Below are 17,536 nucleotides of genomic sequence, written 5' to 3'. Positions count from 1 at the left end.
CATTTGTTAAACTTTTTAGTCCAGGACTAGGCTTAATCAGAGTCTGGGAAACCGGCCCATACAGTTTAAATACACATTTAACTCAAATCAATCGCATTTATTTATAAAGCCCTAAAACCAGAAACCAGAAACCCAGCCTAAAACCCCAAACAGCAAGCCAGATGTAACTGCTTATAACTGTTCATCCAACTTCAAATCTCACTAGTACACAAATGACTAATCATACCAAATCCATTCTGTTTGTCCATGTAAACCTAAGAGACAACATTCTAATAATGCAGAAAAAAAGTCATGTTCAAGGTCAAAGGTCAAAATATCCTCACCTTCATGACGTTGAAGAGCACCTCCTGACCCAGGCTGTCCTGGCCCTTGAAGAACTCATGCTCGGGGTAGGTGCGGGCGATGTCCCGGCGGATGAGCTTTTCGCAGGGCGAGGACATCTTGAGCAGCTCAGAGTACTGGTTCTTCACTGGCATGTCTGTGGCGTTACCAAGCAGCTGCCACACGATGGCCCGGAAGTGGTGTGGGATGCCCTTACGGATCAGCTCCTGGAGGTGAAAAGAAAGGTTTATTTTCCAAATCTAATTCTCAGCTTAGTGTAGAACTCTACATCCTAGCCTATAATGAATATCTATGTCATCTCATATCTTATCTTCACTGATCATATCCCTCCATCTGTGCTCTCTCCTCATTTGTCCTCACTCCCATTTTCTCCCCTCTAATCTCTTCTGCTGTTCTGTTCCCCTCTCCCTGGCTCTGTCTGCTCTCTTATTTTCATTTTATTTAACCCTTATTTTACCAGGTAAGTTGACTGAGAACACATTCTCATTTACAGCAACGACCTGGGGAATAGTTACAGGGGAGAGGAGGAGGATGAATGAGCCAATTGTAAGCTGGGGATGATTAGGTGACTGATGGTATGAGGGCCAGATTGGGAATTTGGCCAGGACACCGGGGTTAACACCTCTACTCTTACGATAAGTGCCATAGGATCTTTAGTGACCACAGAGTCAGGACACCCATATAATGTCCCATCCGAAAGACGGCACCCTTCACAGGGCAATGTCCCCAATCACTGCCCTGGGGAATTGGGATATTTTCTTTAGACCAGAGGGAAGGGTGCCTCCTACTGGCCCTCCAACACCACTTTTCCCCCTGTCCTCTCTCCATTTTCTCTCTATCTTCTCCCCTCTCTTCCCTTTGCTCTATCAGTCTCTCGATCACTCATCCATCCTCCCCCCTCACCTTGAGCAGCTTGTCCTTCTTGCGTCTCCATTCGTCCCACTCGTTGACGATGCGTCCCCACAGGATCCAGGTGTCCTCCTCCAGGTGGGACAGGTTGGACGAGGCAGAGGAGCTGGACACCAGGGACGAGCCGCTGTTCCGCCGCGAGCCGCTCATCGAACGCATCGACTTGGAGTCTGCCTCCAGAAGTCTGGGGAGGAGGAGGGGGTATCAAGGGGTTAGAGGTCGTCAGACAACAGTCATATGAGTGAATCAAGAGCCACTTATGCTTTCATTACACTAGTCTTGTTTCTATTACTTGTTTTGATCTTTTTATTGTTAATCCATGATGTTAAGCTTTTCAGGCTTAATGTTATATTCTCTTTTGCAATAAATTAGACGTTTTTAATTATTACCCCATGTAGTAGAAAATCACGTGTGGGACAATGTCATCTAAAACACTGGAGGGCACAAACAACCAGCAGTACCTTTAATACTACTACGTCAAGACACTGAGCACCTCTCTGATAGTGAAACACTGGGCCTATTGTTGAGATACTTATCAGTGCCAAGGCCGTAGCAGCTACTCTGATAGTAGAGACACATTGAGGTTGCATCCAAAATGGCAGCTTTTTCCCTTATATAGTGCACTGCTTTTGACCAGAGCTCATCTGGACCCTGGTCAAAAGTAGTGCACTACATAGGGAATAGGGTGCCATTTGGGACGCATGCTGAGTGCTGAACACATTGGTTATAATACCGTGCCAGTAACAGCAAAATGTCCAGCTCACAGAGGCAAAAGAGGAAGATTCAACAGTGCATGTTCCAGCTCTGGCATCAAAGCATCTCACAGCTAGCCTAGCCGGCCCGCTAGGCCTTGGCCAGAAGCTCCTCCAGCCCAATGACACATCTGCTCAGTGCATCTGCTCTGAAGCTACCCACAGCGGGGAGAGGCTAACCTCTGCTACCCCATACTGACCTGGAAGCCTCACAGCAATGTGCTGTAACACAGTTGAATCGCTGGACTGTACCTGTTTGCTTATGAGTGGTCTAAGACACTGCATCTCAGTGCAAGAGTAGTCACTGCAGTACCTGGTTCGAATCCAGGCTGCATCACATCCGGCCGTGATTGGGAGTTCGATAGGGAGGTGCACAATTGGCCCAGCAACGTCCGAGTTTGGTCAGGGTAGGCCGTCATTGTAAATAAGAATTTGTTCTTAACTGACTTGCCTAGTTAAATAAAGGTGACATTTTTTTTTTATGAGTGGCTCACCTGGCAAAATATCAGCAAATGCCATTCTCTCAACAGCGCAGTGATCTTGAAAGCAGCCATGCGAGACCAGTCACAACCTAACAGTAGGTTTCCATTGAACAAGGTTTACTCAACAAAAGCAATGTTACAAAAAAATTCTTTGTGACATGTATCATGGAAACGGAAGATATAGGAGAAATGTTCTAAAGATCAACAACATTTTTATCCGTTCAATAGGGGTGGATATTTATTTTGTAAAACGTTCCTTATTGCAACAAATGATGGAAACAGTGTTCAGCTAAGAAATGATTGCCAAATCATTTTTAAGGTAGGCCTACGAGGGGCACATCAAATCCACATGTAATTCTAAATGCCAACTACTTCCCAAATAAAACATTTTACGATTAAAAAAAAGAATGTTCCTTTACAGTGACGTTCAATAATGGCTGAATTGCTTAGCGTTGCTTTTCTGGTTGCAAGTTCAAGATCCAATGATTTCAGATCTACAGGAGTGCAAGTTTCACCATGGCGACAAGGTGGCACATGAGAATTATTAGAATATGGCAAATATGAGTAAATTCTTGCATTCTATCCATGCAGGCTTTTGGGAGCAACCTGAGACATGAAACAGATAGGTGGGAGGGCATACAGGCTGCCGCCAATTTATTCATGTGCAATTTGCCTTGAATGGATAACGGAAACATTTCAACCACTTCATTTTATATGACACGTTTTTGCAAAAAAATGTGTTTTTGTTGTTTTTGTGGGATGTCATTACGTCCAGATGTTTTTAAAATCGACACAAGACAGTTCAATGGAAACGCAACGTGGCAGACAATTGTCACATCTATTTTCTATGCAAACTTTCCAAATGTCCACACAAAACCACTGGACAAGTTAATGGAAATATACAGGTAACTGCCTAAATAAATTACACTTGAGTAAATGAGGCATACAAAGTATATTGAAAGCAGGTGCTTCTACACAGGTGTGGTTCCTGAGTTAATTAAGCAATTAACATCCCATTATGCTTAGCATCTATGTATAAAAACACCCAGTTGGCCATTAATTTGGCTACCATGGCTAGAAGAAGAGATCTCAGTGACTTTTAAAGAGGGGTCTCAAATGAGTATAGGGGTTTAAAGTGGGTGTATGTCAGTCACCAGATCTCAACCCAACAGAACACTTATGGGAGATCCTGGACCAGTGCCTGAGACAGCCTTTTCCACCACCGTCAACAAAACAATAAACTATGGAATTTCTCGCGGAAGAATGGTGTCGCATCCCTCCAACAGAGTTCCAGACACTTGTAGAATCTATGCCAAGGTGGATGGAAGCTGTTCTGACCACTCGTGGTGGCCCAACGCCCTATTAAAGACAACTTATGTTGGGGTTTCCTTTATTTTGGCAGTTACCTGTAGCTACTGTGCAACACATGTGAACCCCAGTTCCCATCTATTTCTCACCTGTTCTGCTCCTCCAGCTTGGCCAGCAGCTCTAGCTCATCGGGGCTCAGGCTCTCCGAGTCAGCGGGGGAGGCGGCGGGGGCTGAGAGCATGGCATCTTGGCAAGATGAGTCCGGGCTGAGCAGGGGGCTGCCCATGGAATGGTCCATGCCTGGGGGAGAGGAGGGGGGACACTCCAGCTGGTTGGGTCCCCCTGTGGAGCCCTCTCTCTCGGGGCTGCCGCTAGGGGTGGGCATGGTTGTGGTGGTAGGCACAGTGCAACGCACTGTTGGACAGGGGAGGCTGTGGCTGGGTCTCCTTACCCGTCTCCCCGGCTGTAGGGTCACCTGGTAGGGCGGTGCCGGAGCCAATCGGATCAGGGTTCCTCAAACCTGTTGTGAATTTAGAGGACATATTCACGAGGACATACACTGAACAAAAATATGAATGCAACATGTAAAGTGTTGGTCCCATGTTTCATGAGCTGAAATAAAAGATCCCAGAAATGTTCCATATGCACAAAAAGCTTATTTCTCTCAAATTTCGCAAACAAATTTGATTACATCCCTCTTAGTGAACATTTCTCCTTTGCCAAGATAATCCATCCACCTGACAAGTGTGGCATATCAAGAAGCAGACAAACATCATTACACAGGTGCACCTTGTGCTGGGGTCAATAAAAGGACACTCTAAAATGTGCAGTTTTGTCACACAACACAATGCCACAAGTTCTGAAGGAGCGTGCAATTGGCATGCAGACTGCAGGAATGTCCACCAGCGCTGTTGCCAGAGAATTGAATGCCCATTTTTCTACCGTAAGCCACCTCCAACGTGGTTTTAGGGAATTTGGCAGTACGTCCAACTGGCCTCAACTGCTGACCATGTGTATGTCGTTGTGTGGGCGAGCGGTTGGAGTGCACCATGGTAGCGGTGGGGTTATGGTATGGGCAGGCATTAGCTACAGACAATGAACACAATTGCATTTGATCAATGTCAATTTGAATGCACAGAGGTACCGTGACGAGATCCTGAGGCCCATTGTCGTGCCATTCATCAGCCACCATCACCTCATGTTTCAGCATGATAATGCACAGCCCCATGCCGCAAGTATCTGTATACAATTCCTGGAAGCTCAATCTCTCAGGTCTTCCATGGCCTGCATACTCACCAATCAATGTATACTACAGTGTGTTCCACAGGAATCAATCAACAGCCTGATCAACTATCAGAAGGAAACGTGTCGCGCTGCAAGAAGCAAATGGTGGTCCATGCCCATACCTTCTTTTGTACGGTATCTGGAACCAATAGACACAGATCTGCATTCCCATTCATGTAAAATCCATAGATTAGGGCCTAATTAATTCATTTTAAATTGACAGATTTCCTGATATGAACTGTAACTCAGTGAAATCTTTGAATGCATGCTGTGTTTACATTTTTGTTCAACACACACACACACACACACACACACGGAAAGTATTCAGACCCTTGACTTTTTCCAAATGTTGTTACTTTACAGCCTTATTCTAAAATGGATTAAATAAAATAAAATCTCAATCTACACACAATACCCCATAATGACAAAGCGAAAAGAGGTTTGTAGAAATTTTTGCTAATTTATTAAAAACATAAAATACCTTATTACCATACAGTACCAGTCAAACGTTAGTACACACCTACTCATTCAAGGGTTTTTCTTTATTTTCCCTATTTCAGTTTTTACGACTGCACTTGAAACTTTCAAAGTTCTTCAATTTCAGGATTTACTGACCTTCATGTCTTAAACAGTAATGGTCTGTAATTTCTCTTTGCTTATTTGAGCTGTTCTTGCCATTATATGGACTTGGTCTTTTACCAAATAGGGCTATCAAGTGTATACCTACCCTATCTTGTCACAACACAACTGATTGGCTCAAACACATCAAGGAAAACAATTCCACAAATTAACAAGGCACACCTGTTAATTGAAATGCATTAATTCCTGGTGACTACCTCATGAAGCTGGTTGAGAGAATGCCAAGAGTATGCAAAGCTGTCATCAAGGCAAAGGGTGGCTACTTTGATTTGAACAATCTCAAATATCAAATATATTTTGATTTGCTTATCACTTTTTTGGTTACTACATGATTCCATAGTTATGATGTCTTAACTATTATTCTACAATGTAGAAAATAGTAAAAATAAAGAAAAACCCTGTAATGAATAGGTGTCCAAACTACTTCTGTAAGTATTCAGACTCTTTGCGATGAGACTCAGAAATTGAGTTCAGGTGCATCCTGTTTCCATTGATCATCCTTGAGATGTTTCTACAACTTGGAGTCCACCTGTGGTATATTCAATTGATTGGACATGATTTGGAAAGGCACACACCTGTCTATATAAGGTCCTGTAGAACTCAGAGACAGGATTGTGTTGAGGCACAGATCTGGGGAAGGGCACCAAAACATTTTTGCAGCATTGAAGGTCCCCAAGAGTGGTCTCCATCATTCTAAAAGGAAGAAGTTTGTAAACACCAAGACTCTTCCTAGAGCTGGCCACTCGGCAAAACTGACCAATCGGGGGAGAATGCCTTGGTCAGGGAGGTGACCAAGAACCCGATGGTCACTCTGACAGAGCTCCAGTTTCTATGTGGAGATGGGAGAACCTTCCAGGAGGACAACAATCTCTATTGCACTCCACCAATCAGGCCTTTATGGTAGAGTAAAAATACGTGAATTTTACTGAGGAGTTGCTTCTATGACAGCCCGCTTGGAGTTTTCCAAAAGACACCTAAAGGATGAGAAACAAGATTCTCTGGCCTGAATGCCAAGATCCACACCTGGAGGAAACCTGGCACCATCCCTACAGTGAAGCATGGTGGTGGCAGCATCATGCTGTAGATATGTTTTTCAGTGGCAGGGACTGGGAGACTAGTCAGGATCGAGGGAAAGATGAACAGAGCAAAGTACAGAGAAATCCATTATTTTATTTTACCAATCGGGTTCTGACTACCTTTTTTTAACCAGGTAAGTCAGTTAAGAACAAATTCTTATTTTCAATGACGGCCTGGGAACAGTGGGTTAACTGCCTGTTCAGGGGCAGAACGACAGATTTGTACCTTGTCAGCTTGGGGGTTTGAACTCGCAACCTTCCGGTTACTAGTCCAACGCTCTAACCACTAGGCTACCCTGGGGCCCAGGCGGCAGGGTATGAAAACCTGCTCCAGAGTGCTCCAGACCTCAGACTGGGATGAAGGTTCACCTTCCAACAGAGCAACGACCCTAAGCACACAGCCAAAACAACGCAAGAGTGGCTTCGAGACAAGTCTCTGAAGGTCCTTGATTGGCCCAGCCAGAGCCCGAACCCGATTGAACATCTCTGGAGAGACCTGAAAATAGCTGTGCAGCGACGCTCCCAAGTTGGATGGAAAGTTGAGTTCCTCGGCGTACACATCACGGACAAACTGAAATGGTCCACCCACACAGACAGTGCAGTGAAAAAGGCACAACAGCGTCTCTTCAACCTCAGTAGGCTGAAGATATTTGACTTGTCAAATAAAACCCTCAAACTTCTACAGATGCACAATTGAGAACATCCTGCCTGGCTATATCGCCGCCTGGAACGGAAACTGCACCACCCACAACCACAGGGCTCTAATAATGATGTTTACATACAGTTTAAGTCAGAAGTTTACATACACCTTAGGCAAATACATGTAAATTTATTTATAGTAAGAATTCCCTGTCTTAGGTCAGTTAGGATCACCACTTTATTTTAAGAATGTGAAATGTCACAATAATAGTAGAGAGAATGATTTATTTCAGATTTTGTTTCATTCGTCACATTCCCAGTAAGTCAGAAGTTAACATACACGCAATTAGTATTTGGTAGCATTGCCTTTAAATTGTTTAACTTGGATTAAACGTTTTGTGTAGCCTTCCACAAGCTTCCCACAATAAGTTGGGTGCATTTTGGCCCATTCCTCCTGACAGAGCTGATGTAACTGAGTCATGTTTATAGGCCTCCTTGCTTGCATACGCTTTTTCAGTTCTGACCACACACTTTCAATAGGATTGAGGTTAGGGCTTTGTGATGGCCACTCCAATACCTTGACTTTGTTGTCCTTAAGCCATTTTGCCACAACTTTGGAAGTATGCTTGGGGTCATTGTCCATTTGGAAGACCCATTTGTGACCAAGCTTTAACTTCCTGATTGAGATGTTGCTTCAATATATCCACATCATTTTCCTTCCTCATGATGCCATCTATTTTGTGAAGTACGCCAGCAAAGCACCCCCACAACATGATATGGCCACCCCCGTGCTTCACAGTTGGGATGGTGTTCTTCAGCTTGCAAGCCTCCCCCTTTTTCCTCCAAACATAACGATGGTCATTATGGCCAAACACTTCTATTTTTGTTTCATCAGAACAGAGGACATTTCTCCAAAAAGTACAGTCTTTGTCCCCATGTGCAGTTGCAAACCATAGTCTGGCTTTTTTATGGCGGTTTTGGAGCAGTGGCTTCTTCCTTGCTGAGCGGTCGTTAAGGTTATGTGGATATAGGATATGTTAAACTGTGGATATAGATACTTTGTAACTGTTTCCTCCAGCATCTACACAAAGTCCTTTGCTGTTGTTCTGGGATTGATTTGCACTTTCACACCAAAGTACATTCATCTCTAGGAGACAGAATGTGTCTCCTTCCTGAGCGGTAAGATGGCTGCGTGGTCCCATAGTGTTTATACTTGCATACTATTGTTTGTACAGATGAACATGGTACCTTCAGGTGTTTGGAAATTGCTCCCAAGGATGAAACAGACTTGGTCTAAAAAAATATTCTGATGTCTTAGCCGATTTCTTTAGATTTTTCCATGATGTCAAGCAAAGAGACACTGAGTTTGAAGGTAGGCCTTGAAATACATCCACAGGTACACTTCCAATTGACTCAAATTATGTCAATTTGCATATCAGAAACTTCTAAAGCCATGACATTTTCTGAAATGTTCCAAGCTGTTTAAAGGCACAATCAACTTAGTGTATGTAAACTTCTGACCCACTGGAATTATGATTTAAGTGAAATAATCTGTCTGTAAACAATGGTTGGAAAACTTACTTGTGTCATGAACAAAGTAGATGTCCTAACCGACTTGCCAAAACTATAGTTTGTGAACAAGAAATTTGTAGAGTGGTTGAAAAACGGGTTTTAATGACTCCAACCTAAGTGTATGTAAACATCCGACTTAAACTGTATCTTGCACTACTCATCCCAGATGTATATACTGTATTTTATACCATCTATTGCATTTCGTCTATGCCGGTCGGGCATGGCCCATCCATATATTTATATGTACATATTCTTATTACATCCCTTTACTTAGATTTGTGTGTATTAGGTAGTTGTGGAATTGTTAGATTACTTGTTAGATATTGCTGCACTGTAAGAAGGAGCACAAGCATTTTGCGACACTCGCAATAACATCTGCTAACCATGTGCATGTGACCAATCAAATTTGATTTGAAAAAACTGGACAGAGCTTGAGAGGATCTGCAGAGAAGAATGGGAGAAACTCCCCAAATACAGTACAGGCATGACAAGCTTGTAGATTCATACCCAAGAAGAATCCAGGTTGTAATCGCTGCCGAAGGTACTTCAACAAAGTACTGAGTAAAGGGTCTGAATAATTATGCAAATGTTATATCACACACACACACACACACACACACACACACATAAAATGTCTAAAAAAACAACAGTTTTTGCTTTGTCATTATGGGGCAGTGTGTGTAGATTGATGAGGGGGAAAAAAACAATTGAATCCATTTTACAATAAGGCCGTAGCGTAACAAAATGTGGAAAAAGTCACGAGGTCTGAATACTTCAGAATGCACTGTACATAGTCCTGTGTCTCATTAGTCAATGCTTATACGAGGTCAACTGTTGGTTGAATTCTGTGACAAATGGTTAAGTGCTATGAAAATATCATTTGGTTGTTTGACATTTTCCTACAGAGCCAATTTCTATGTCAAACACAACAAACAAAAATAATTGACATACAGTCCCTTGATTCCCATCTAAGTGAATTGATCACAGTCAATCCACAGTGAACGATATTATAGCCGTCCACTTGCTAAGGGAGTAGTTATCAGGGTGTGGGCTTGAGTCACCATGGATGATGACATCACATTCTATAATGGCCATTGTCTCACTGTGGCTCAACATTCACTTACAGTCTTCTTTATAAAGAGATTGGTTTGTGTCTCAAATGGCACCCTATTCTCTATAGTGCACTACTTTTAACCAGGGCTCTGGTCAACCAGGTGCCATTTGGGACGCACACATTATAAGTGTATGGATTTAATGGATCATGATGTAATCCTGTATTATAAACTGGGTGGTGCGAGCCGTGAATGCTGACTGGCTGAAAGTTGTGGTATTTCAGACTGTATAGGTATGACAAAACATGTATTTTTACTGCTCCAATTACGTTGGTAATCAGTTTATAATAGCAATAAATCCTCAGGGGATTTGTTACAGAACCAATATATCATGACTAAGGGCTGTGTCCTTGCACTCTGTGTTGCAGAGTAGATCACCATTTAAATCACTCACTGATGGATCAACATTAGCTAGATTACCATTAAATGTGATGTCATGAATATTTGATGACATCATGCTGTGAATATCAAGCAAGCAGGACAGAGGCAGTGCATTAAAGGTGATTGGATTGGAGCCATAATTAATTATGAGATTAGCAAACTAGAAAGAATGTTTTGAGAAAGATAGGCCATGTTGATATAGTAGAAATCTGCAGAGCTATGAAAATACAAAACAACATTCCTCAAAGTATTATAATTTCTAATTGTTTGTTTTCTCATGCAAATCCATTGACAAAGAAAGAAATAATGGCAATTTAAGCAGAGGTTAAATCCATAAAATCCCATTTTCTGATAAGGAAGGTTTTGTGTATATTATTGTGTGTGTGTGTGTGTGTGTGTGTGTGTGTGTGTGTGTGTGTGTGCACGCAGGCAGACTTGTGATTCACAATGTGCAACATTCTACTGGCCTATGTGAGGCGAGGCCAGGTAGGCAAGGCCTGGTACTCTCTATCTCCACCCTCTAGTAAAGCCAAGAACAGACTGTGCACTGCACAATGCAGCTACTAATCACAAAACTATTAGGGGGACCATTGGTCAGTGATAAACCAGAGGTCCGCTGCTACTGTTTAATCATGAAGGTACCAATGCTGCTCAGCAGTTCCTCTCTGCACTCCTGTCTGTGGCAGCCAAGCTGCACCATAGAAATAGAATTACTAGAATCAGAATCCCATGAGGGTGCAGCCAAATTGCGGTGGCCTGGGTTCTTTCCTGTTCTACTTGGCAGCCAGGCAGCACCATAAAAATAGAATTACTAGAATGAAAAAGGAAACCCTGACAGCCTCGTAGAAATATAATTATTCGAACAAGGAAAACACCTTTGGCAATGGCAATTTGACTGCACCCTCATAGCATTTCCATTCTAGTGATTCTGTTTCTATGGACAGAATTACAGCCCTGGCCTGCATCATGTATGGGAGCTCTATTACTGGGTAAGCCAGAGTCCAGCCGAGCTAGTGGCCCCAATCCACATAGAGGGAGAGGAGAGATAGGCGTAACCCCAAGCCGAGGGTAATTCAGCATACATTTGACAAATGGAATCCCAGAATGTAGGGCTTATGCACATCTGCGACTGAGCGCGAGAGAGATGAGGGGAATGGGCTAGCCATCCTCGGGATGCTGAACAGCTCTATGACTACAACTCACACACACCCTAGCTGTTTTAATATCAGCCATAGTCACACTGATACATATGTCTACTGAAGCACGACAACGACAAGGAAAACAGAAAAACTGCCCAGAGAGAGAAAAAAAAAGATTGTTTGAAGGGAAAAAACACTGCAGAGGGATGGAGGGACAAGGACGCCATTCATGTGCTGGGAGAGGCCAATCAAAAGAGCCATTAACTAGCATGAGACCAATTGCATCAGAAGAAGCAGCTCAGGAAAACGGGCGTCCCCAAACTGTCACAATCCTCTCTCAGAATGACACGTAGCTAGTTCCTCCAAAACAACGTAACAATAGCAACAGAGAAGAGTTGTAGCCTAATTTTATCAAAACTAATCTTATGACACTAGAAATACTGAACTTTAACCCTTAATATTCCTCTCGACTGCTCACTGTGACGATGCATATACAGTTGAAGTCGGAAGGTTACATTCACTTAGGTTGGAGTCATTAAAACTCATTTTTCAACCCCTCCACAAATGTCATGTTAACAAACTATAGTTTTGGCAAGTCGGTTAGGACATCTACTTTGTGCATGACACAAGTCATTTTTCCATCAATTGTTTACAGACAGATTATTTCACTTAAATCAGAATCCACGTGGGTCAGAAGTTTACATACACTAAGTTGACTGTGCCCTTAAACAGCTTGAAATTTTCAGAAAATGTCATGGTTTTAGAAGCTTCTGATAGGCTAATTGACATAATTTGAGTCAATTGGATGTGTACCTGTGGATGTATTTCAAGACCTACCTTCAAACTCAGCGCCTCTTTGCTTGATATCATGGGAAAAACTAAAGAAATCAGCAAAGACCTCAGAAAAACAATTGTAGACATCCACAATTCTGGTTCATCCTTGGGAGCAATTTCCAAACGCCTGAAGGTACCACGTTCATCTGTACAAACAATAATACGCAAGCCGTCATACCACTCAGGAAGGAGACGAGTTCTGTCTCCTAGAGATGAACGTACTTTGGTACAGAAAGTGCAAATCAATCCCAGAAGAGCAGCAAAGGACCTTGTGAAGATGCTGGAGGAAACCGGTACTAAAGTATTTATATCCACAGTGAAACGAGTCCTATATTGACATAACCTGAAAGGCCGCTCAGCAAGGAAGAAGCCACTGCTCCAAAGCTGCATAAAAAAGACAGACTATGGTTTGCAACTGCACATGGGGACAAAGATAATACTTTCTGGAGAAATGTGGTCTGAAGAAACAAAAATAGAACTGTTTGGCCATAATGACCATCGTTACGTTTGGAGGAAAAAGGGGGAGGCTTGCAAGCCGAAGAACACCATCCTAACCGTGAAGCAGGGGTGGCAGCATCATGTTGTGGTAGATGGCTTCATGAGGACTGAAAATTATGTGGATATATTGAGCAACATCTCAAGACATCAGTCAGGAAGTTTAAGCTTGGTTGCAAATGAGTCTTCCAAATGGACAATGACCCCAAGCATACTTCCAAAGTTGTAGCAAAATGGCTTAAGGACAACAAAGTCAAGGTATCACAAAGCCCTGACCTCAATCCTTTAGAAAATTTGTGGACAGAACTGAAAAAGTGTATGTGAGCAAGGAGGCCTACAAATCTGACTCAGTTCCATCAGCTCTTTCAGGAAGAACGGGCCAAAATTCACCCAATTTATTGTGGGAACCTCGTAGAAGGATACCCAAAACGTTTGACCCAAGTTAAACAAAGGCAACGCTACCAAATACTAATTCAGTGTATGTAAACGTCTGACCCACTGGGAATGTGATGAAAGAAATAAAAGCTGAAATAAACCATTTTCTCTACTATTATTCTGACATTTCACATTCTTAAAATAAAGTGGTGATCCTAACTGACCTAAAAAATTGTATTTTTTTTACTAGGATTAAATGTCAGGAATAGTGAAAAACTGAGTTTAAGTGTATTTACATTTCCGACGTCAACTGTAGTTACCTTTTAAGAAACCAATGCAAGAAATAACCTTAACATCTCTGAAAATATAACACTAGTCTCCCTTTGAAAACTAATCCCCTAAATTACTGGCATCCCCATTGGTCATCTCACCAGGAATCACTCCAGTCCATCTACAGTAGGATGTACACCAGAGGGGGTATACAGCAATGTCATTGAAGCCAGGCTGTAGTCCAAACTCTGTGAGTCATGCTCGACTACAGCAATATGTGGGACAATTGCTGCTCTGGCTATCAGTACATTAAATCTCTCTAAGGGTAACGGTAGGACAACAAAAAAATAGCATTGAATGTATCTGAATGCAGAAGTTCTCCCATTTAGTGTGTCTGGAGGTTGCATGTTGTGCTTCCCAAGCGGCACCCTATATAGTGCACTACTTTTGATCAGAGCCCTATGGGCCCTGGTTAAAAGTACTGCACTATTTAAGGAATAGGGTGCAATTTGAGACACCACCATGGTGAACTTGGGACTGCAGAGTACTGGAGATGGGGTTAGTCTTGGGGGAACAAAGGCTGTGCCCAGCACACGAGGGAGCCTCAATATGAGCCCTGTTGTGTGTGTAAACAGCAGCTTCTCCCTTGCCGTGAATGGGGCAGCTTCAATGTGAGCACTGTGTTGTGCCTATGCATGAGTTTGTATGTAAACCGCTATCCACGTGCACAATTATCGCATTGTGTGTGCGCCTCAGCACTTCCTATCCTCGCTCCCACTGTCCACAGCAACAGACAGACCTATTGTACCCCCAACTATCAACCCTCTCTATCCCCCATTTCTCCCCTGAACCCCTAATCCAACCATCATATCCCTTCCCCTCCCCTCTCTCCCTCCTTGTACGTGTTGTGCCTCCCCCTCAGGCCATGCTTGACACCAAGGGCAGCCCCCACGCTAAACCCCCAGTCCTCCCTCCTGTACGCCCTAACCTCACTGTTGCTACATCTCATTTACAGCTTTGTTCCCATCTGTCCGCTGACACGTGGCTTGTTCCTCAACGCCACAACATCCAAGTGCATGCGACTGGCAGCATCCAAAATGGCACCCTATGATCTATATAGTGCGCTACTTGGGAATGGGCCCTGGTCAAAAGTAGTCCACGATGTAGTGCCCAGTTCTTCTCCCACTCTGGTGTCTAGGGTTAGTATTATGAACCCTGTGCTCTTCTGACGTCACTGCTGTTAACGTACTCCCTCAGATTCTGTAATGGCTGCATATTATCCCTTGTCTCTAATAGGCTTGACCTCCCCTAGTCATCCAAAATCGTCATGGCAATGACAGCCTGGTCTCCACATGACCTTCCTTGACAAAGTGAAATATATACACATTCGTTATATCGGACCAAGGCCCTGTACAGCAGATGTTATCTAGAGTCGAGATGAATCTAATGAATAGGTTGCTTTGACGGTAAGCTTGAATGATGACCAGACACATTTGGGCTAATTAGAATGACATGTCATCCGCTGAAGCTCCCTCAGACTACCCAAGTTCCCTAAAAGTAAGCACATTTAGAACAAGAATTGCTTCCTGAATTCCTAGTTTAGCTATAAGCGCCCTCCTGATAATCACGGTTCCATGAATACCAAGGGGAACATGGCTTTAAAATACACATTTCCACCATCCTCCCTCCAAACAAATTCCAAAGCAATGCGATGTGACTAATAATTTATTCTGCAATGGTAGTGAGTGTATTGTCAGAGGGGGGCTAGGCCAATCTGACCCTGATCAGGTGATTCAATAAGATACAGATTAAAAGGATCACCAGCACTGCTGCGTCATCCTCAAATGGATTACAAACAGATCTGATTACAAACAGATTAAACACTGTGCACCAACATAACCCAGGGTGCCCTTGCATTTGCCTCGGCATGAACAGAAAATACACACATAAACGATACATGGGATGTCCGTGGGATTGGTTTAAGCCTCACTTTCCCACAGTAGATGAACCAACCAGATCCCCTTTTCTGGGGCACTGATCCAAACTGATCTTTGGCCAGTATAGTTAGTGCGGCGTCAAACAGAAACCATCCGACCTATTACTGGCACACCTGTGCCACTTTGGTACAATAGCCCCGGGACATTGTGTCACCAGTTGATTGTGTGTTCATTCAGCTCTATTTTAATTAAAGCCATATAAAACCTCCCTCTGGGGTTTCAGAACAGGTCTGGATAGTTTACCACACACAGTGGAATGGGCCAATAGAGAGGTGACGTTAATCATACTCCCAGCGAGAGTGAACTGTGAACTGAGGTGAATCATTCCTGTACATTACCAGACAACAGTGATCCTAGAAAACAAGTGCAACCGAGACAACAGCTCTGGTGAAATGGTTGCCCGGGCTTGTTTATCATAATAAAAGGGCAAGGCCCTGTTCACCTGACTAGGTGGAGAAATAGATGGGGTGGGCGTGACCAACGGCGCCTTCTCCGACCAACATTTTTAGAGGCCCTCCCATGGCATCAGAGATAAAATGTTGCTGTTTTAAAGCAAATTTGTCTGCTAGTCGCAATTCTAGACATTTTGCCATGGGGAAGAGAAAACATTTTACAGTTTTAAAGCTAGTTTCCTGAAATTCTACACATTTTGCTATGTCTTACGTTGTGTTCTTATGCTACACTACATGACCAAAAGCTTGTCAAACATCTCATTACCAAATAATGAGCATTAATATAGAGTTGGTCCCCACTTTGCTGCTACAACAGCCTCCACTCTTCTGGGAAGGCTTTCCACTTGATATTGGAACTTGCTTCCATTCAGCCACAAAAGCATTAGTGAGGTTGGGCAATGATGCTGGGCAATTAGGCCTGGCTTGCAGTCGGCGTTCCAATTCATTCCAAAGTTGTTCAATGGGGTTAAGGTCAGGGCTCTGTGCAGGGCAGTCCAGTTATTCCACACCAACCTCAACAAACCATTTATGTTTGGAACTCTTTGTGCAAGGGGGCATTGTCATGTTAAAACAGGAAAGGTCCTTCACCAAACTGTTGCCACAAAGTTGGAAGCACAGAATTGTCTAGAATGTCATTGTATGCTGTAGCGTTAAGTGGAACTAAGGAGCCTATCCCGAACCATGAAAAACAGCCCCAGACCGACCATTCATTATTCCTTCTCCAAACTTTAGTTGGCACAATGCATTGGGGCAGGTAGCATACTCCTGGGATCCGCCAAACCCAGATTTGTCCGTCGGTCTGCCAACTAGTGGAGCGTGATTCATCACTCCAGAGAATGCGTTTCCACTGCTCCAGAGTCCAATGGCAGCAGGCCATACGCCACTCCAACCAATGCTTGGCATTGTGCATGGTGATCTTAGACTTGTGTGCGGCTGCTCGGTCATGGAAACCCCTTTCATGAAGCTCCCGACAAACAGTTATTATGCTGACATTGCTTCCAGAGGCCGTTGGGAACTCAGAAGTGAGTGTTGCAACGGAGGACAGATTATTTTTTTACTCGCTACGTGCTTCAACACTCAACAGTCTCATTCCGTGTGTTTGTGTGGCCTACCACTTTGTGGCTGAGCCTTTGTTGCTCCTAAACGTTTCCAATTCACAATAACAGCACTTACAGTTGACCAGGGCAGCTCTAGCAGGGCAGACATTTGACAAACAGACTTGTTGGAAAGGTGGCATCCTATGATAGTGCCACGTTGAAAGTCACTGAACTTGACAGTAAGGCCATTCTACTGCCAATGTTTTTCTATGGAGATTGCATGACTGTGTGCTCAATTTTATACATCTGTCAGCTGAAATGTTTGAATCCACTAATTTGAAGTGGTGTCCACATACTTTTGTATATATAGTGTATCTGAGTGACTCAAATGTTATAACAAAATAAATGGGGGGCCCCATGCCAAGACATTTGGAGAATTTT

The 17,536-nt window shown here is 43.4% G+C and overlaps 1 protein-coding gene across 2 annotated transcripts in view; it reads right to left on the bottom strand.

The window, feature by feature from the left end:
* LOC135537898 (EVI5-like protein) overlaps window positions 1-17,536 on the bottom strand; it is a 41,695-nt gene that overhangs the window by 21,737 nt on the left and 2,422 nt on the right. For both annotated transcript variants that reach the window (XM_064963910.1, XM_064963915.1), the window contains exons 2-4: window positions 3,943-4,313; window positions 1,246-1,435; window positions 324-548 (exon numbers count right to left, since the gene is read on the bottom strand). In XM_064963910.1, the coding sequence (XP_064819982.1) occupies window positions 324-548; window positions 1,246-1,435; window positions 3,943-4,178 (651 nt within the window). In that variant the 5' untranslated portion in view covers window positions 4,179-4,313. The remainder of the gene's footprint in view (window positions 1-323; window positions 549-1,245; window positions 1,436-3,942; window positions 4,314-17,536) is intronic.

Source organism: Oncorhynchus masou, chromosome 5 (assembly GCF_036934945.1).
Source record: "Oncorhynchus masou masou isolate Uvic2021 chromosome 5, UVic_Omas_1.1, whole genome shotgun sequence".
Classification (NCBI taxonomy): Eukaryota; Metazoa; Chordata; class Actinopteri; order Salmoniformes; family Salmonidae; genus Oncorhynchus; species Oncorhynchus masou.
This window is presented reverse-complemented; position numbering and strand designations above follow the sequence as displayed.